Source organism: Hydra vulgaris, chromosome 05 (assembly GCF_038396675.1).
Source record: "Hydra vulgaris chromosome 05, alternate assembly HydraT2T_AEP".
NCBI classification, from domain to species: Eukaryota; Metazoa; Cnidaria; class Hydrozoa; order Anthoathecata; family Hydridae; genus Hydra; species Hydra vulgaris.
In genome coordinates, this window is record NC_088924.1 from 28022432 (window position 1) to 28045229 (window position 22798).

At 26.5% G+C, this 22798-nt stretch overlaps 1 protein-coding gene across 4 annotated transcripts; it reads left to right on the top strand.

The window, feature by feature from the left end:
- Positions 1-1656: 1656 nt before the first annotated feature.
- LOC136080748 (AT-rich interactive domain-containing protein 3A-like) lies at positions 1657-21442 on the top strand. Of its 4 annotated transcripts, none has more exons than XM_065797802.1 (7): positions 1657-1840; positions 16557-16656; positions 18424-18496; positions 19089-19180; positions 19954-20042; positions 20225-20561; positions 21076-21442. In XM_065797802.1, the coding sequence occupies exons 2-7, from the start codon at positions 16573-16575 to the stop codon at positions 21361-21363; spliced, it is 963 nt and encodes a 320-aa protein (XP_065653874.1). In that variant the 5' UTR covers positions 1657-1840; positions 16557-16572; the 3' UTR covers positions 21364-21442. The 4 variants fall into 4 exon arrangements, with proteins under 4 accessions (XP_065653874.1, XP_065653875.1, XP_065653876.1 ...); XM_065797803.1 differs by having other exon boundaries at positions 1707-1837; XM_065797804.1 differs by lacking the exon at positions 1657-1840 and adding an exon at positions 2074-2751.
- The last annotated feature ends 1356 nt before the right edge of the window (positions 21443-22798 follow it).

The following is a 22798-nucleotide window of genomic DNA, read 5'->3' on the forward strand; positions in this document are numbered from 1 at the left end:
GGTGGGAAGAGTTAATAACTATATCGTTAAAATTTTTTACAGAAGAATTTTTTATAAATTCTTAACTTCAGCATAATAGTCATTAAAGGTTGAAACCCTTCGCTTGGATACGAAAATGATTTTTTTGTGTTTTTTATTCTTGCCGATTTAAAAAAACAAAAAAACAACATAAATGCAAAAGTTCAAAACAAAATAGTTTAGACAAAAAGAATTTTATCTGTTGAAAAAATTTTAAAGTTTTCTAAAATTATGCATAAACGATTCTAAAATATAATTTATATTTACTTTTGTAAATATAAATTATATTTACAAAAGCAGTTTTTTGTGTATATAATATTACAACTTGATGCAAACAATAGTTTTTAATATAAACATCATGTAACTAATGGCGAAATTCTTCTTTTTTTTGTTTTACTACTTAAAGTATCAAAAGTCACTTGGGGCCTTTCAGATACTACAGTTGGATAAGACCAGAGTTTTCTTTATCAATGGAAGCAGCTAGTATGTGGGTTCCCATGTATCCCACATGGAGTTCACATGGAACCGATGTAGGAGAAACTTTTTTTTTTTCTCACTGGGTCGTTCTTATTTAGTGTGATTTTAATGTTACAAATATTATACCCACGCATGTACCGCACTAACGCTATCCCATAAAGGAGTGATTTATGGCAGATGTACAATTGTCATATAGCCGTGGCGCATTGGTAACGCAATTGCCTCAGAAACAAATAACTCGTGGTTCAAACCCCACCTCTGAACAAGTTTTGCGACATCGGAAGAAGGAGTGAACTTCCAATTAATTGCTCATCCGCGGTGCTCTGTGATAAGACTGTAAGGACTTCTTGGGGCACCTAAATAAAAATTAAAAAAATACATATATGGCAAACATTGAAATTTCTTTTTAGGTAGAGATATTTCCCAGCACTAAAAGAAAAACATCAAAGTACATTTAGTGAAATCTTCAAAAGCTTATAATTTAGACTTGGCAATGCAAATATTCTTTTTGGAGGTAAGTATACCCAAATATGATCTTCGGATTTTTGGTTTTTTTTTCTGTTTTTTTTCTTCTCTTTTTTCAAGAATTAATAATTTGGTTGTTTATATGATTATTGTACAAAGATTACTTGAATCATTATTTGGAGTAGGAACTTCAAAAACGTCGATAACTTTGTGTCTTCTTGAAGAAGAACAACCAAATATAACTTTTATCTGACATTTAAAGAAAAAGAAATATATTTATAAAAACAACATGGTAAAATAACAAGCAAATGCTAATAGAAACTTTTGGTAGTCCGGTTTGGTAGTCCGGAAACAAGCAAAAACAGTATTAAAGAGTTAAACAATGCGTCATTGTTTGCAAGTCTTATTACGACGTCGATTGAATTTTTAACGCAAAAAATAATTTGTTCTGTTTGTTAACTTTATTTTTTTATACCAATTAAACTAAATACACATATATAAAATATTTTGAATAAAGCTGTGACAAAGGTTCCATATTTTTTATTTAGATTCACGCATATTTTTTTCAAGCATTTTAGTTAAATTTTTTTCTTTTAATTTAATTTATGTTTGTTTAATGGCATTAATGGGTTTATCGACTTGATCTTATAAAACAATTTTGTCAAAGTTGTCATCTGCTTTATAATTGTACAGTTTAATGATAAAAACATTATTGATAATCCTTTGATAACTTTTTTTTATTTTTTGTGTTGTTTGTTTTAACAACATTTTATTGGGGTCATATAGAGAAAATCTTTCTACTTTTTTGTATTTAAAAGTTAAATTAAAGTTTTCGACAATCATGGGCTGAGGAAATTCATTAAGAATATTCTAGAGGGTTGTAAGCACTATATTTATATATGTATCATGATTTTTAGTTTAAACTCATTTACTTTTTGTTTATTTAATTTTATTACATTAAATTTAAATTTGTTTATATTAATTTTAAAATATATGTTAAAAAATTATACTATTAACTAATTCCAAAATAAATCAAGAAGTATTTAAAAACAATACAATACATTTATTTATTTTTTATTTTTTCAAAAATTCTCTGTCAATGCTCAAATTCCTAAAGATGCAAAATTAAAAAAATATTAAAAAAATAGAAGAGTTAAAGGAACCCAAATATTTTATATTGAAATTTCATAAAAATAAATAATTTTTGTCCTGCTACGGTGTTTAATCCTGCTACAGATTTTTTTGAAAAAACTTCGAACTGATATGTGTATATCAATGAATGCGTTATTTTTAAGTTAGATTTGGAAATTTGGCAAAATTTCTAAGCAAAATAATTAATGCCATTCATATCTTATTATACAAAAATAACACTACAGCTTTAACAGTTTGCAACAGTAAGCATTTGAATTCAATATTTAAAGTCAAATTGCACAACATGAATTTAAAAAATGTGCTTGTTTAGCATAAACAAAGAATTTTGGATTATATTATTTATCAACAAGATATTTATTAAAAACGTATTTTTACTCAGCAAACATTTTTGCAGTGGATTTGCAGTGGCATTTTGAGCTGTTTATTGGAGTTTAAAGTTGACTTTAAAAGAAACTGAATTTGACCGGTTTTTGTATTTTTCTTTTCTATTCAAAATCATTGTAATCAACATAAAAATAGAAAGATTTCTTTTATTAAATGAACAATAAAAAGGAGAAGAAAACCGATTCATCAACTTATTCAGTGTATAAGAAAACCGTAAAGCTGAAAAAAGAGATCTATCTATTATATAATATTTGAGTAAGGAAATAAACACTTTGATAACTTATTATCATTTTATTAAATATTGACCGATGTAGGTGGAATGTTGACCGTTGCAAGCAGAATACTGACCGTTGCAAGCGGAATGTTTTACCGTTGCAAGTGAATGTTGCCTTTTTTTGTTTTTATCAAATAGCTTTTATATTTTTTCAATAAAATAAAAGTATTACCATCAGATCCAGAACATTAACTCAGGTTAGAAATTCTAAACCGTATTTTTATCATTCAAAGCCAGATTTTTATTTTAAATTTAGGAAGTTTTAAGTTAGTAAAACTTTTTTTTCAAAGTAATGCACCGTAAAAAGCATTTATTGTCACGAAAATGTCATCAAACAAAAATATTGTGTAATTTTTTCAAAGGAAGTTTTCTTCAGTATAGATTTATTTTTACATTATGAAACTTATCAATACTTTCTGTTCAAATTAAATTTAAGTAAAAGTGACCGACTTAAAATAGTAACCAAAAAATAAACCTAAAAAAAAAAATCGAAAAATTTTTTTACACTCTGCAATCATTGCTTGAATTTTATTGATTATTTGATCATATAGAAAAAGTATTTCAATGTATATGCGGTTTTATAAAGAAAGTGGTAGATCAGCTTAATTACTTTTAGAAATTATGTTCTTTTTTTATTTTATCTGTTTTAACTTTGGTTTCAAAACTGTCATTCATTTGTTATGTTTATATAGTGTATGAAATTTCTTATTTTATTTTTTCAGCTTTATATTTACGAAATCTTTCTAGGGACTTAAAAATAAAAAAAATTAAAAAAAATAAAAATAAAGTAGAATAAAATTGTTGAAATAAAGTTGTCATCTAAAAATACTTGTTTAAACATTAGAAAGTAAAGTCTTGAATTTTATTTTAAAATTTTATTTTGCATCTTCTTTACTCTTTTTTCTTACCCATGTCGCTAATATGTCTGATCAGACATTAAACTTCAGATCAATTGAACATCGAATTTGACTCTATAGCAAGTGTTTTAACTAAATTGATAAAAGACATTCAAGTAATTAAACCTTCAATCCAAACAATTCTCTCGAAAGTGAAATGTGGAACATTACCAAAACAGCCTATTTACTCTACGTAACATGTTTCATTCTTTCCAGACAACCTATGGTTCCTCATATAATATGTTGAACTTGATATTTAAGTACAACTTTTATTTTAAACTTGTCATCTAATAATATACTAGGTAGTAACCTTAAGAGTCATTTTAGTATCACATAAAAAAATCTTTTTATGTGATACTAAAATTTTGTTTGTTTAACTAAAACAAAGGTGATTACGAATATTAAACGATTACGAATATTAAACGATTACGAATATTAAACGATTAATATTAAACGATTAATATTAAACTTTATTGCATCAACCGATTAGGATAATTTATTTCAACATAAAACTGAGTATCAGATGTTTAATTTATTGCTTTCTAACTATAGTACTTTTTGTAAATATTTTATCCTCAAGATTAATAAAATATCTTTAGGTTACTACAAATATTAAAAATCTAATCCGAGCACCTAATTCGCTTGTCATATTAAATGGAAGAATAATGAACTTAAAATAAATTACAACTGTTACAATCGTAAAAGTCAAAATATTTAGAGCACATGAATTATGAAATAATATAAAAATCCCATAACAACCCAAAAATTTGTCTACAAATACATTAATAAACAATCAAAAGTTAAAGATAGAGTTTGTTATCTCAAAGATACTTCAGTCAGAATTTGAATTGAAACTTTTCCCGATTTAGTTAATCTTCTGAATTCTCAATTTAAATCTATGTTTGATCTTGAAAGCTCTGAATATTTTTCATTGCTACGTAATAATGGTATTACACCTGAATGAATTTATAATGATAGCTTGGGTTTTTCCACCTCAGATATTATTAAGGGACATATCGCACTAAACCCATTTAAATCTTTCGAACCTGACAGCTTGTATTGCCTAATACTTAACATATATGCCACAGCTTTGGAATTACACTTTAAAACATCTTCAATTAATTCTTTACTTAAGTATCCTCTCTCTAGAAATTAGCAAATAATATTTTGGTCTACAAAAAAAAGGGAGTTTACTTGCTTAAAACTATCAACCTTTTTCACTAATCCCTGTTGCGTGCAAAATCTTCTAAAAACTGATAAAGAACAAAATCCTAAAGCACATTAACAATAATAATCTGCTCTCTACAAATCAACATGACTTCTTTATTACAAATCAATAAAGACTTTTAATAAAATTTCATCCTTCGTAGCATTTTACCAGTTTATTGATACAATCTCGATTTTTCCAAAGTTTTTGATTCTGTACCTCACAACAAGTTATGTAAAAATTTAAATTTTTCAGAATAAAAAACAAACTCCCTAAGTTCCAATTCATTCTCTACACAAACAATCTTACCCAACTTTCTAAAATTGCTGAGATATTCACTGAGATATGACACATGCTTTTTTCTAAAACTTTCCTGCAGAGTAAATTTTGTTGATCTGCAGGGTCAACTACGCTAGGTATACGAGTGATCAAGCACTTAGTTTCTCAAGTTAATCAATTCAAAATGCTATGTTATTCATAAATAACCTAATTATATTTACTAATCAATGCCTAAGAAGCTCAACCAAAGAGCGTGATTTGGGAGTCATTTTTACATTTAATCTCAAGTGGAGCATTTTTTGGATCTTATCAGTTGTCTCTAAATCCCTATAAATTCTTGGTACGATAAAAAAAAATTTTTTTTTATTGATGAAAACATGGTTTTTATCATTAATTAATTGTTATTATTCAGTGATCAAATGCAAATACAATAATCTATTTATAATTTGATGAAGAGGTGCTACACCAGGCCCCTCTATGCTGACGAACATGGAGATACAGACGCTACAGACAAAGCAGCAATTGTACCTATAAAGTTACTTTCTTAAGTTGTTTTTGAAAGCGTTTTTATGTTACATAAAGTGTTTATAAGACTACATCTTGAACATGCATTGTATGCTTGTGCTCCTTATTTAAAAACTGAAATAACCTAGGTTAAATCTATTCAACGTAAAGCAACAAAATTGGATTCTAGCTTGTAACATCTTCAATACAGCGAAATAATAAAAATATTATGTTTATCATCAATTGAATTTCGGCGCCATTTTCAATGCCATTTAATCCAAGTCTTTAAACTTATACATTGTTTTGATAAATGTGGTTATTAAGGTGCTCCCAAAAGTCCTCTTGGTCATCACAGAACACCGTAGAAGAGCATTTAACTAGAAAGTTTATACCTCCTTCCTTACCGATGCTACTTATTGGGCTATAGCCGGCGTTGAACCTCAGACCTCTTAATTCCGAGCAAGAACTCTAACCACTGCGCCCCGGCCGCAAAAAGGAAATTATGAGAAATTTTTTTGGTGTAAAGTTGAATGAAAGTTTACAATGAAATTTTTATCACAAACAGTCTAGAAAAATATAGATACAATTTATAAACCATTTCTTAGTTCTTAATCACTAAAAAGTTTATACTTTTCTTTTATTCATAGTCGGTTGGTTGTACCTAAAGCTTTTAATAACTACAAACTTAATTTACAGTTTTAATTTTTATAGAACTACGACTGGTCTGTCACCAAAAATATTTTAATCCTCTTTTAATGAAGTCTAAAAACACTGCACAAGATTTTTATAAAACAAATTTATTTTTCCAAAACATAACTTTAAATTGTGCTCATACCCAATTAAGTATTGTGGGTCTTATTGATGGAAAATACTTCTATATAATGTGTACGGGGCTGATGTCACGGGTTTCGAAGTGGAGGGGGCACAATCGTCAATTCTTAAAGTCTGCTCGATCTAGAATTTTCTTGAAAAAAAAAGGCCCTTTAGAAAAAAAGTGGAAGAGCACTAGTCCTCCCGACCCCCCCCCCCCCCCTACCTCTCGTGTCGTTGACCCTGGTTTATAAAAAGAAAATTACTTTAGATCAATTTAAATATGAATAAAAATGTTTCATCTTATTTATGGATTATATTAAAATGTTTCTTTAAATAAAATTATAGAATTTGCATCTTTATCAAAATTTTAAATTATTTTTAAACAGCCTGCCTAATTTAAGTTCTTATTTTGAAAAGAACATGCTGTGTAAAATATGCAAAAAATACAAAAATAAATTATTTTTTTAAAACATAGGAAAGAGAGAGGAAGGTGACAATAGCCTCGATTGTACAATCTTTCCCTTTTCTCTCATGGATCTGCTCTTTCGCTTTTTTTTACATTAAACCTAAAACTTTGTGATATATTGTATAATAAATTAATACTATATATTATTTATCTATAAATATTTTTATAATAAATTATAAAAATATTTATAAGTAAATAATAAAATAATGTCTTCTATTTGCTCTAATTTTATTGTTTATGTATATAATTATATTTAAAGTAAAAAAGAAAATATTATGAATTAAAAAAATATTGCTGATTCATTTATTTAGACTAAGCACCAGCGAATAGTGTTTTTATTAAATTTGACCGATCTATCCCATTTGCAATTTTATATTGTTGAATCAGGTTGACCCTTTTTTGTCGTTCTTCTAAAGTTGTAAGGCCAATAATCGCTATTCTACCCTCTTATTTTTTTTGTTTGATCTCAGTTATCAACTTCGTTGCTCGCTGTTGAATGCTGCAACCTCTATTTAATACTTGACTTTAATGTCGCTACATATAAGAACCCCTAAGTTACATTCCATAGCTGTTGTTTTAAGATTTTTTTGATTGCCGTCTGTGTCAAACGTTGAGTAGTTTGAGCAAGCTGGCTTTTTGAGAGACCAGAGTGCATGACTTTGCATTTAGTGAGATTAAAAAAGATGAGCCACTTTTTAAAAAAGTGACTCATCTTTTACAGCCGATTTGTTACAGGTGTAGGGAGGGGGTAGGGTAAAGGGGGATTCAGTTTTGTGTCGTAACACCTTTTTTTTAGAGTTTCAATTCTAAAAAATCTTTTTTATTGATTAAAGTAGTGCCTAGCCTAACACACTGGAATTGAATTTTTTATTTGACTTTATTAGAATTGACTTTTTATAAATTGACTTGAATTTTAGTTGATTAAAGGTTTTATGAGTCAATGATATAGCCGATATATTATCGATGAAGGTCATAGATAATAGTATAATTATTAAATAAAAATACATATAATAATTATTAAACAATACGCATTATTACGTATTATCATAAGTAATACGCGTTAAATAATAAATAATAATACGTTATACCAAATAATACACAAATGATAACACGTTAATACGCATTATCATAAAATATTATAATGTTAAAACAACCTGCATTGCGACACTAACTATTGCTAAAGAAGTGAATTAAATAATACATACATCAAAAATTAAATATATCTTCGAAAGTTATTTGTTTGTTTAATCACTGGCCATTTTTACAACTTTATATCGAACTATAGGAGTGCAAAAAAGAGTATAAGTACACCATACGTCCCCCATACCTACTTAATTCAGCCGATATATGTAAATTTATGTACGCGATAATTATTTTATTGTGTAAAACTTTAAAAGATAAATATAGTTACAATTAAAAGACAATAATAATTATTTAACTATTTATAAAACATATAAAACACTTTCAAATAAAACATCAAAATTCAAAAAAATTTTATCATAAAGAGCCATCGCATTCCGCAAAAACCATCGCATTCCGCGCCTCAATATAAACGATTTTGATTATACGCGGCTTTACGCCAGCATGTTGTCGCAACGAAAAATTAAATATTTAAAGGTTTTTTTGTGAAAGTAAAAAAAATTTGTTCAAATAATGGCTTTCAAAGTGATATTAAATAATAATTATTAAAATTTAATATTTATTAATAATAATGATAATAATATGTATTACAATTCATTTATTAGATAACTATAAGCAGCTATACCATAAAAAAACACCTTAAGGGGGGGGGGGGGGGGACGAATTTGTTGTGTAATTTTAGGGGAGTGATCAGAAAAACGTGATTGTTTTATTAACGATTTGTTACCAGGAAAGGGCGGGGAGGGTGAGATGTTTAAAATTCGTAAAAACTGCGTGACTTTTTGGACTTCTAAGCTAATAAGAAATGTTATTCATGTTTATTGTAATCTTTCATATTTCATTAATTTCCATATTTTTAAACATTTTTATTTCATATTTACAATTACTCTTTTTGTTTTGTTTTAAATGCCTTTCGTTTTTATTTTTGGTTTATTCTAATGATTTTTTTGTTTATTAGTTGTTATATTTTTTTTACATAAATTTGAACTCGTGTTTGTCAAACACAAAGTTTGTATCCTAAACTTTTTGCGACTTGCCACATTTTAAATTCATCAAAAATTTATACTGACTATGCAAAAACTTAAAAATCGTCTATTAAACTTACTCAAAGCTCATGGTTTCAACTTACTCATTTATCTCTTGCATAGATTAATGCATAATTGGCTTATCGGCAGCAAAAGGTTGTCATTTATATTAATTTAATTTAGTGTTTGTAGCTTAAGCTACAAACTCTATTATTCTGGGCTCTGTTCTGCGTCTGTTACTACTTGTGCTTTGATTAACAAATTGTCTGATCATGTTATGTATGGACAACGGCAAGATCATTTGTATCATTAAAACCAAGACTGACGTTACTAAACTTTATTTGGTCATTGAAAAGTTGAATGCAGCAAAATCGCCTATATATCCTTTTTTTTTCAGTTGGTTGTAATTTTTGTTAAAGACATGGTCATCAAAGTTAACTATTTCTGTTTATCTCATTGATCGATGAGTTTATGGGACTCATTAGTGGTAAAATCAAAGTGTTCCATTTGGTGCGTCATATAAGTCGATTTTTTATTTAAAAGTAATAAAAAATATATACTTGCGATAAATAAAAAAATTATTCATCAACAAACGATAGTTTACAATATTCTATTTATAAATCATACTTATTATATATGAAATAGTTTATGTATAGTTATATAGTTTTCCAATTTTATGTCTAAAAAAAAAATTGAAACAAAAAGCAGTTGTAAATTTAAGAGAGAAAGCCATTGAATCTTGAAATTTAGAAGAGATAGAATGGTATTAAAATAATATTGTCATTAAATGAAGTTTAATCCAAAATGAATGTCTTATGTTTAAGTAGAAAAATAAGTAAGTTTTTATAGCAGCAGAAAAAGAAAGTTTATTAAATTACCTAATCAAGGTAAGTAAGTTGTCTACCTAAGGTAATAAGTTAACTAATACTTGAATCAAAAATAATTTATGGTTTGTTAACTAAATCAATACATTTGTTGGCATTTAAATTTGTTACAAAAAAATAATAAGATACTTATCATGTCAAAAACGAAGTTGCATACATTAATTTATTTTAGTTGACTGTAAAAAAATATTTTCACTTAAAGTTTTAAAGTTTTACACAAAAGCATTTGCTAGAAATAAAAACTTTAAAAGTAGGCAGCAAAAGGCTAAGATGTTGAGTGATACTCCAGTTAGACACAAACATTGTTTATATAAATAAAAGAAAACAAAAAAAAAACGTTACCAAATAAAAAGTCATCACAATAGATGAAAAAGAAAAAAACTAAGAACTTCTTAAGAATAAAAAATGTTTTGAAAAAAACAATGGGTTCTTTATAAACTTTAATTTTTTGTAAACCATTGTACAAATAAAAAGTGAGTAGTATACAGTTACTATTTTATATAAAATTTAGGTCATTTGTGTAATTAAAGTTTATACTAGTAATATGTAATATTCAAAGTAAATTTCAAAATTTTATTCTTTAAATGTTAATTTCTTCAATCTCTTTTTTTTAGGGGAGACCGGGTTAGTTGGCAGCGGGGTAAACTGCGTTTATCTTTAGAGTCTTTTATCAGAAAATGACAAAAATTACATAAAACCTTCCAAATTGACTATTTCATCATTCAGTGTGTTGTTAGGATTTATGCATACACGGAGAAGATATGTGTTTTTTGGAATAAAACGCAACTTTTGGAATATCGCTTCCTTTTTACTTTACAAAAAAAAATAGTTGGTCATATGGAAAAAAAACTATTGTAAAAATTCCTGTCACAATTGCTTTACTATTTTCAGTCAGATTTTTTCAGAAGTTGCCATTTTTGAGGATCTATAGACTGTTTATTGAAAAAATGCTTTTGGGGTAAGTTAGTAAAATTTTCACTGGGCTGGTATTATAACAGATAAAAAGTGGGCTACTGTTTTGGCTTGTTATACGAACTAATATTTGGTACCAGCTGAATGTAAAATTAAATTTTTGGCTCAAAGTTTTTGCCAAAATAAAGAGCAAAAAAATTTCTATAAATTTTGTATTAATAGTACATTAATAATCATTTTTATAGTTTGCGCCAACTTACGTAAGTTTGCGAACTTTTTTTTTTGAGCCCCTAGAAGGTACCGAGAAAATTATTTTTTATAATGAATGCAAACTGTAAATGTTACCTAAATTCATGCAAAAAATTTTGCCGTTAAGGCTACAGAGCTCAAAGTGTTAAAACAGAGGCAACTAGCCCCGGTCGCCCCTACCTTTTAAGTTGGTAAGTTTTTTAAACAAAAAAATTTATTAAGCGTATATGGGCGATTCCACGTTTAAGTGAGTTATTTCGATAAAATGAATAAATAAATTCAAATAAAAACCAAGTAATCATTGGGTTGCCATATGTTTTAAAACTTTAACTTTTGATTAATAATGTTATTTGTATTATTTTTTGTTTTGTTTTACATTTCAAATTAAAGTCAAGGCTTTCTATATAAATGGTATCTAAACCATATTTTGATAAAAGCGTAAAATTGTCGCCCTAAGTACCGATAAATAATTTGATTTAAGATATATAAATAATTAGCTAAAACAATCTTTTGAATAATTTTACGCAGAGTAATAACTACTTTAATTTAAGAAGCCAGTTAATGTAGGTTAAATATTTGGCTTGAAATATTTAACTAAAAACAGCAGGTTTAATGCAATGCTTTTTTTTTGCGTCCCGTAAGTAACACAGCATATAATATAATTCCTAAACTTATAATAATTGAACAAAATTTCAATATACAGGAAAACAAATAAATGATTTTGGGATGATTCATAGATATATAAACATCTAATCTGTTAAAATAAAAAATAAATATCTACAAAATGTGACATTACAGAAATCAAAATGTCCCGTAAGTGACGGTAGAATTCCAAAAATGTGACATTACAGAAATCAAAATGTCCCGTAAGTGACGGTAGAATTCCAAAAATGAATGTAAACTTTTTTAATTATTATTATATTTTTTTTCTATACTTTTTTACCATTCTGTCTAAAAATAGCAATTTTTAGTAAATTTATCAATGCCCTGTTATAAATATCAAGAACTGTTTAATTTTTTCGTAACTATTTATAAAACTGAAATATTTAATTCAGATTAATGCTAATAAAGGTTTATATAAAATAGCGTTATAAAAAAAACGTTTTAACTATTCAGAATCATTCATGCTGTTAATAATGATTAAGAATGGAATTTTTTCTAATGCGTTTAAATTAGTTATTCAAATAGCAATAGTCTCAAACCTTTCTAAAAATGTTAGTGCTTTTAAATACGTTCATAATAAGTCGATCATATACTCTTTTAGCCGCCCCAAGCTTATATGATAATACAATTTAATCATTCTTATTTTATGATGCCATTTTTTTTACGAATATTGATTATTTGGTTAGAGCAGGAATTGAACTTCATACCTCTTGATCTTGAGTCTGACCACTACTTTACGGTTGCCTAAAGTAATTTTTGGCTACAGAATATAGGAAAATAAAACCTTGAGTTTGTTTCAAGATTTTCCATAAAATGTTGTTTTATTACAAAAATTATCAGTCATAAAACAATATTTTGTCAGTTTGCTTCATCATAATGATTCATTACCTGCATGATATGAAAACTCACGCAGGTAACTAGTTTGCAAGTAGAAATATATTTAACAAGAATCAAAAATTTAAAACTCGTAAACTTATCATCTGGTATTGGGAATGAAACAAGATGGATAATTACACATTGAAGGAAGCGAATTCCAAAGAACTGATGTTCGAGGAAAAAAACGGTTTCCAAGAAAGATCGAAAGTAAGAGTTAATCCTAGAAGATGAAGGGTAGATGACTCATCGAGTACATTACCGTTCATAAATATAGGAAGATCTAATTTATTGCGATAACGATTAGCTGAAAAAAATTTAGTTTTATTATAATATAAAAATTGAGAATTAAAGTTCACCAGCCACTGTGAGCCTCATGCTGTAGCAGAAGTGAGATCTATTTCACGTTCAAATGCCCCCTCCAATCGGAGAACGTTGACTTTTTATCATGACAAGAATATATGGTAGTATCATCAGCGAACAATGCCACCTTAGATGTGAGAATATCTGGAAGATTGTTAATGTAAATTAAAATGAGTATAGGGCCAACGATTGAACCTTGAGGAACCCCTGAAGTTACAGAATAAGAAGATGAGTGTTGTCCGTTGAGGACAACTTTTATACTACAATTGGAAATAAAGGATTCAAAAATCTTAAAGATTTTACCAGATACACCATAAAAAGAAAGCTTATGAAGAAGACCAGCATGCCAAACTTTATCAAAAGCTTTAGAAATGTCAAGAGCCATGGCCTTAACCTATCCACCTTTATCTAATGCACGATAAAATCTATCGGTTATTACTGTTAGTTGTTTATTTATTACTGTTATTTGTTATTACTATTAGTTATAACGTTAATACCAAAAAATATATATATATTTTTTAAATTCTGGTGTATGTGTGTGTGGGGGAAGGGGGGATGCAAACCCGGATCCGTCACTGAAGAAGAAATCTTGCCCTACTTATCTTACCGCGTCTCCCCTACAACAGTTTAGCAATCCGCTTTGCTTTTTCCAAAATCATGGAGATAGAGAAGGAAATATTATATTTTTAATTAACTGCATAATTTCTAATATAATAACATTATAATATAATCTATACATTATAAGATAAGAACACAGGATTAAAACAGTAGTTATGTAATGTTTTGAAAAATAAAAGTTTATCTTTCAAAATATTACATAACTTGTCCTCATACTTTTTTCTGTATACGGTAAACATGCGGCTTTTGAAACTTGCTGCACACACTAAAGTACTTACGTATGTTTAAACAGTTTAAATTAACGTGGGTAGCCCCTCTGTGATTAGCTCATTATTTTAAGAAATAGTTGGTTTAGTCCTGGTTGCAGATCTGTAGTTTACTTTAAATTTAGGCTTTAATAAAATTCTCTGAAACTATTACTTTAGAGTATGTGATTGTGTGGGTTAGATAACCTAACCCACAACCTAACTTAGGTTGTATACTTAAACCTTTGCATACCAATGAGAAAAATGTTCTTTTGATTTTTTATGCACTTTCAAAACATTTGGTTCATTTACATTTTGATAAAACTTCTATAGAAGTTGTTCAAAAAAATAGGGGCATTTTGTCCTATGTATAAATGCCAAAAGCTAATGATTTTGCCATATATATTTTTATTTATCCTGCCATAAGTATTGTGATTTATCCTGGCACGTATTTTATGATTTATCTTGTCCACTTTATACAAATACGTTGTTTACACATATTTTTTATTTTTATTTTCGCTTCTTAAGCTTCAATAAGCTTCAAAACAAGGCTTTCTTTGGACTCATTAAGTTAGCCTTATTCTAATAAGATATTGCCCACGACTAAATCTTTCAAAAGTATATTTATGCATGTCTATTAAAATTTTTTAAGCATTATACTATTGCATATTTTTAACTTTTTAAAAGAAGAAAAAAGACAACATCTTATTTATTTGGTTTAAATTTGAGAGTCAAACTTAATTTTTTAAAAAAAGCTAGTAAGCGAACTTTGCTAACATTTCAAAATATTTATTTATAAGCAATACTTGATTGTAGGCACATTAATGTAAGTTGCAATACAATTGCCCCAATATAAATGTTGCATATAGATTAAGCTGTGCAAGAAGAGAAAATATTATATGTTAATAATTGACTTTTTTTGCTTACATCTTAAAAGAAATATTTTAAAACACCATTATACAAGAATAAATTTTACCATAAAATACTTTAACTGCAGATGCATTGGTAATACATATGATGGATTTTGAGCAATATATTATAAAAACATAGTTGACTTATTACTAATAATAGCAAGTAATATACTGACTTCAGCAAGCAATATGTCAACTATTGCCGGGTAATTACTGACATAAAATAACGTAAGTAAGCATTAAACAAACTGTTAAGTAAGAAATATACAAACTGTTTAGTAAGAAATATATAAACTGTTTAGTAAGAAATATACAAACTGTTTAATAAGAAATATACAAACTGTTTAATAAGAAATATACAAACTGTTTAGTAAGAAATATTAAAACTGTTTAGTAAAAAATATGTTATCTATTTTTTAAGAATTACACTGACTCTTTTGTAAGCATTATACTGAGTGTTTAGTAAGCTGACTGTCTGTAAAAAAGTTAGCTATAAATACAATTGGGTTCTCAATTTTAGGTATTAAATTTGAACTTTTTTTACTTAAAACATTATCATGGGATTGTCATGACAATCTATTTAGACAACATTATCAAATATAAAACAACAAATCATTTAATTGAGGAGAGAAAGTTAATCTATATAAATAATGTAGATCTGATGTTCGTTTTTTTTTTTCTTTGTAATAAACATACATAAAACAATGAACATACATAAAACAATGAACATATAATAAACTACTTCAATTGTAAATATTTTGTTGAAACGGAAAAATTGTTTTAAGTTTTTCAATTATTTTAAACTTTGTTATACTTTCAAATAAAAAAAAGAATAAAAAAAAAATTTGAGAATCAAATTATGTTTCATACTCATATTATTATACTAAACAAAAATGTTCAAAAAACGGGTTTATGAATTTATATATGTATATTCTTTAATAAGAAGGGGCGTAGCTTATTTTAATGACAATGACGTAATGTTCGAGAACTTAAACGTGTCTGCTCTCAATATAAATTGGAAGTGTTGAACCAAATGTGCAAATTAATCTTATTGTAATAGAACGTGTGCAAATCTTTTGATTTAAAATTGTTTTTGAAGTTCTTAATGGTTCCTAAAAGAGTATAACAAAATTTAACTAAAATATACTATTTAAAATTTTAAAAACTTTTTTATTTTGGCAAGGACTGTTTTATAACACTAAAGAAAAGAGAAAACCTAGTAGACATCTAACTATAAGCAAGCGGATGTAAAAAGTAATATAACTTGCAAAACCCAGTAATGCTTAATCAGCTCAGATTTTGCATCACTTAATTAAGTTTGTTTTGTTTGCTAAGATCAATATTCATTGTTCAGATAATTGCTGTCCACCCCTTTTTTTGATAAAAGTCTCCTGACGGCCGTATAAAAAATTTTCTAAATGTAGACCACATTGCATTCGTTTGTTTTATAAAAGCTGTTGTATTTGGAATTTTTCCTGAATAAATAATATTAACTTTTTAATATTATTTTTTTAATATTGATGACATTATTAAATTTGCCAGATATTTATAGTTAACGAAACAATGTTAAACGACAGTTGTTTTTTTATTATGGCCTGATATAAGATAAAAATTATTTATGCATTATTATACATATATACAGCATTCTTATTTCTTATATCATTTGATTAAATATATTTAATTAAAAATCTGATTTTAAAATATGATTGGTCAAAACTCTAAAATTTATTTTATTTAGAAGTTATAAAACTCAAATGGGAGAGCGAAAGGTAGATTTATCTTCACGTGAAAAAAATGAAGTAGGAAATGTTTGGTTGTACGAAGAAAACAATAAAAAAGTAAGCAAACCTTATATTTTTGGTTTAAATATCAAAGTTTAAAGATAATATTAATTAATTATTTTTAAAATCTATATCAGTTTAGCTTTTAACTTTATTGTTAAATTATTATATTCAAGCACCACTACCCTTGATACGCGCGCATTCTTGAAATTGATAAAACATCTTTGAAATTTGTAAACATTTGAAAGCACTTTAACGACTTATAAATGCACTTTTATTGGCATATACAAGCACTTTTAAAATTTATCACCGTATACAATGACTTTTAAAGTTTATCGGTGTGTACTAGCACTTTTAAAGTTTATTGGCGTACATAAAAAAACGTGCGCCTAATGGAGCGTATCACAAATTAAAGTACACAAGAGGCGTACCAACGCACATAAAATGCGGTGGTCTACATACAGGTGCGTATCAAGAATTTGCCACCCATGCGCCAATATCAAAAAAAAAAACTTTATATCATGTATATATGTTTTAATAAAAAGTATTTATAAAACTAAAATTACAACCACAATTTTTACTTAGTATTTTTAAATTGCAAGCTAGTCTCAGTCCCACACACAAAACAAGCATAATTTGTATTAATATAAATTTGTTTAATATAAAACTCAAGAGAACTTGCATGATATTCTGAAATTCCTCTTCTTAGTTGTGTGTTGATTGTCAACACCTTTTTTTCGCTTTGATTTATAATTGTTTCAAAGTTTAAAAAAAAAACAAACACTTACTTTAATTAAAAGAAGTTTTTTTGTTATTGAAATAACATGTTTTGCTGCTTGATACAAAAACGAATTTCAATGAGCAAGAGGTTTCTGAGTATGTTTTTTTTAGATCTTGTTAATTTACAGAAATATAAAAAGCAGTAATAGTGTTACGTGAAAAGAAATTCAATTATTTGGAATTAAAATATTGGCAAGTTATACTTGTTACAATGTTGTTGAAGAAGCTTTTTATTATTACAAATAAAAACATATAAAAAGCAATTTTCAATTTTACTTTCAAAATGGAAGTATCCATTGAGAGCAAAAAACTCTGCACAGGAAATAGTTATAATAAATCGTTTGAAGTAGGTATGCAACCGGTGTCGGTAAAGGAATGGTTGACTTTAACAACATTTTGTTTGACTTTTTGTTTAGTTTTAAAGATTAACAGTAAAAGCTGCTAAATACAAAATTTAAAAAAATTTATGACGTACTATTTTTAGACTACTTCCCTTAAATCTTGATTGCGCTTGATAGCTCTGCATTTAAACATGCGCTTGATAGCTCTGCATTTAAATATGTTTATACTAACGCATACTTTACACGAATTGTATTTTAGTAATAATAAGGTCTAAAAAAATTCTTATGACATATTTTATATATATATATACATATATATATATATATATAAATATATATATGTATATATATATATAAATATATATATATATATATATATATATATAAATATATATATATATATATATATATATATATATATATATATATATATATATATTTAAGAGGTGTGTGTATGTGTGTGGGTGTATCTGTGTGAGCGATCGAGTATGTGGGTGGTGTGTGGTTGTGGGTGTAAAGTAAGTTATATTAACCATTTATGTACTTTGATCTTCTTAAGTTTTGTGTTTAGATTTAATATTGTACATAAAAAACATAACTCTGAATGCACTTAAATGCACTCTAAATGTACCCTTAGTGTTATAAATGTGTAAAACATGTATCTAAAACTCTAAATCCTTAAAACTTCTGTATTATTTTGTAGCTTTACGCACTCGACAGTCATCCGAATCGAAGACCTTTTTTAGATGAATTTTTTGATTACCGAAGAAAAAGAGGCAGGATTTTTTGATTTATTTGTTGTCATAAAACACAAAATTGATGAAATACAAAATTTCAATAGTATAGTTATACAAAAACACACACAAAAAAACAACAATTTCGTATACTTTTAATTGATTTTACTTCGGTTAATAATAATAATTTAATTAATTTTAATTAATTTTAATGATTGTTCTATTGTTTGTTCAGAAAAAAATTTGGTAATTGAAAGCAATAGTTAAGTTTCATTTTTCTATAAATTTCTTTAATTTTAATCTTTCTTCAAATAATTTTAATTTTCAAAGTAAACTATATAAAATTTTTTTTCGTATTGTGATTGTAGATATATTAAAGAAATACTAAATACAATTTATTTTTGGTATTAATATAAAACAATTGCTTATTTTGAAGATTATAGAAAATTTTAAATAAATTTAAGCTGTGGTGGGCACTAAATGGTGGGCATTAAAGCTGTGGGGGACACAAAAGGGTTTAAAATTTTTTTTATATAAAAGCAACTTAAGCTTATTTCTTGTACTTACTTTGTTATGCGTACTTGTTTACTCATTTTATTTTTGTGTTTATTCGTTTTATGTTTTATTCATTTAGGCCTCTATTGTAAGATTCCAGTAATTGCTAGGAAACCATTAGATATATTTATTCTTTACAACACTGTCCAAAAGTATGGCGGTTTTGAACAAGTAAGCTTTTATTTTATTTGACCTTAAAAAAGAACAATTTTTAAAATTATGTACTGGGACCCCCTAAGTGTGTTTTGTGTAATGAAATAACACTGAGTTAAAAATTTTTAATTAAAAATATATTTTAGAGCTGCAGCTAGACCCTTCATTATTTAATAAGTTTCTAATATTTTGGAAAAAAAATTCTTTCAAAAATAGGTCAACCTGGTACTTACAAGAAGCAAAGTTATACAAAATGTTCGTTTTATAAAACAATTTTTATTATATAAAAAATTGCCAAAAAACTTGTATTAATGCATTTTTTGAATTTTTAGTTAAAAAGCCATAGTTTTTAAGCACTCAATTCTAAAATAAAGTTTATATATTTAACGATTTTTTTTTGAATTTTTTGAATTTTTTGTTTAATTTCGCTTCTATTAAGAATTAGGTTGACCTACTTTTCAAAGACTTTTTTTTCCAAAATATTAGAAACTTATTAAATAATGAAGGGTCTAGCTGCAGCTCTAAAATAAATTTTTAATTAAAAAATTTTTAAACTTAGTGTTATTTCATTATATAGAACACATTTAAGGGGTCTCCGTACACATTTTTTAAAAATGTTGTTTTTGAAGGTCACCCTAATGTTTAAACAAAGCTATTTTTTTTTTTTTTTTTTTTTTTTGTTTCTTTTTTTATTATTACTATTGTTATTACTTTATCACTTTATTATTTCTTTTAAACAATCTTTTTTTTTCATTTATTTTTAAAAAGGTTATACATTTTATAATATTTAGACTTTGAAAAACCGCATGTGGAGTCAAATTGCTCGAGAACTCGATCTCCCGCGCACGATGACTAGCGGAGCATTCACGTTAAAACTAAAGTAAAAAATATTTAAAATTTATTTAACAATACTTAACCATAATAAAACTAACTACAAAAAACCTAGCCGTAATAAACCATAATATACCATAACGTAAAAAACCATAACAAGCCTTGCTACAATATTGTTAACTTCTCATTAAAAAATTTTTTATATTTTTATAACCAGTATTTTAATTTAAGGTACGTTCGATTATTATACCAGTTTGAATGTTACAGATGTAAAAAACCAATGAACCAGTCTTTATTATTTAACGACGCTCTTCTTCTCGATAATAACGATAATAACGATTCAGATTATCGTGAAAGTAGTTTAGAAAATTCCCCTCTATCATCAAGTAAGCAACCCTCGCCAAATATGATATATCAACAATGCGATTCAAACAATTTTAATCCTAAAAATTTCGAAGAAGCTTCAAATATTTTTCGTGTTTCTAAAACAAAAGATTTTCACGAATCTCTAATCAACTTTAACGGAAACTTTAAACGGGAGTTTCCTGAAAGACATAACAATGACAAGGTATTTATATAATAAAAATTTTATTGTGTAATCAAGACAGATCGGCAGACGTTATGAAATTTTCCTTTTTAGTATACCTATTTAAGACATTAAACATCCTAAGGACGTTACAGGACATGCTTTTATGCAGGGTTGCCAGATGGATTAAATAAACATTGATTTAATTCAAGATTAAATTACAAGAACGTGGTATAAGTTAAAAGGAAAAAAGAAGAAAATTATGAAAATACTATATTAAAAATGATAGGTCAATACCAAATATTTTTAGGCATTGGACCTAAAAAAATGAAAGCTAAGCAATGCTCGAAAAAGCCAGTATTAGTAATCAGGCAACCCTGCTCTGGTGACAACATCTTAAAACGATAGTAGATAACTTATGTAAATTTTTTCTTATAAACTTACTTTAGAATTTCAATATGTTTCAAACTGATGAAACATTTTTTTAAATTATAAATCATTAAAAATTAGTATTGATCCATAATTTTTTTTTTATCATAACATCTTTTTTCTTAAGCAATTCAATGGAACGTGTTTCGACAGCCGCCAGATAATAGAAGAGGAGGGTTTTCAATATCCCTATTATCTACAAAGTGAAGTCTATAGAAAACGTAATCTATCGCCGAAGACTGAACACAAAAGTAACGAACGTAAACGTAAAATTCTAAACACTGAAATACCGTTGCGGCGCTTTTCTTTCGATGTTTTACAGATTTCAGAAGATAAGATTTCGCTGAAAGTTCTTCTGGACAACAAAATTTACAAAGGAGAGCTATTATTCTCGTCAGATTATACAAGTGATTGAAATTAGTGTAAAAAATTAAGTTAGTATATATTTGTAATTTAAAAGTTAAAAAACCTAAAAATATTTTCTTAAACACCAAGTCAACTTTAGTTTGGTTAAAAAAATCTTTTGATTTATGAACTTATTTTATAACATTATCGGCACCTGATATTATTTCAACGATGCTTAGAACACACCCGTTTTATACAAAAAAATCTGCTTGAATATATAAATGGTAGTATTTGTAAAATAGAGAGATAATAAAAAATAGAGAGGTAATAAAAAATAGAGAGATAAGCAATATACGCGGTAATGGTTTAAATAATTAGGGCTGCTAAAGCAGGTTTAACAGTTTTAACAATACTTTTTGCACTAAGTAAATAAAGAGTAACATAGTTAGGTGTGTTTATAAAGATGATGGCAACATTACATATATGGGTGGATATATATATATGGGTGGATACATATATATGGGTGGATAACAGATTTTAAAACATAGAGAAAATAGTTAAAAGAGGAGAGTAAAAAAATGATTATCTTTTTTTTTAATTGGATTATCTTTTTAAAAAAGATAACATTAGTAGACAAAAAGTGAAAGACTTACTAATTATGTTAATATTCATTGTTATAAAAACATTGAGATTTTTGCATTAATGATTAATTGAATGTTACTGTATTTTATTTGAGCTCCAAACTCAAATAAAAAGCCACCAGAAAATAGAAACTTTTGATGTATGATTATAAATATAATGAAAATAAAAAATAGTTCTTGAGTAAAAATTTTAAATACATGTCATAACAATAACGATTTTAATTTATCTTTTTAAACACTAAAATCATATTTACAAGATGATAAATATAATCATATTTTCAGAGTTGTGAAAATTTTTTTTAAAATTGGGATATTTTTTTCTAGAGTCCGTGATGACTAATACTTTGTATCCCTACACTTTTTTTTGTTTCATAATAGTTTTTTATTTTTACACTTTTTTTTGTATCATAATAGTTTTTTATTTTTACACTTTTTTTTGTTTCATAATAGTTTTTTATTTTTACACTTTTTTTTGTATCATAATAGTTTTTTATTTTTACACTTTTTTTTGATTCATAATAGTTTTTTATTTTTACACTTTTTTTTGTTTCATAATAGTTTTTTATTTTTACACTTTTTTTTGTTTCATAATAGTTTTTTATTTTTACACTTTTTTTTGTTTCATAATAGTTTTTTATTTTTACACTTTTTTTTGTTTCATAATAGTTTTTTATATTATTATTTTTTAAACATGTGATTTTCAAACTCAATTTTTTGAAGAATTTTATCATCCAAAACAATATTTTTAACAAAATTTAGAACAATAGGGATCTTCCATAAAATACCTACGCAGGTATGGGGGACAAGGATAAGGGAATTGCCTAAAAACATTAAAATGCGTACAAGGAGGAGAGGGGATTAATA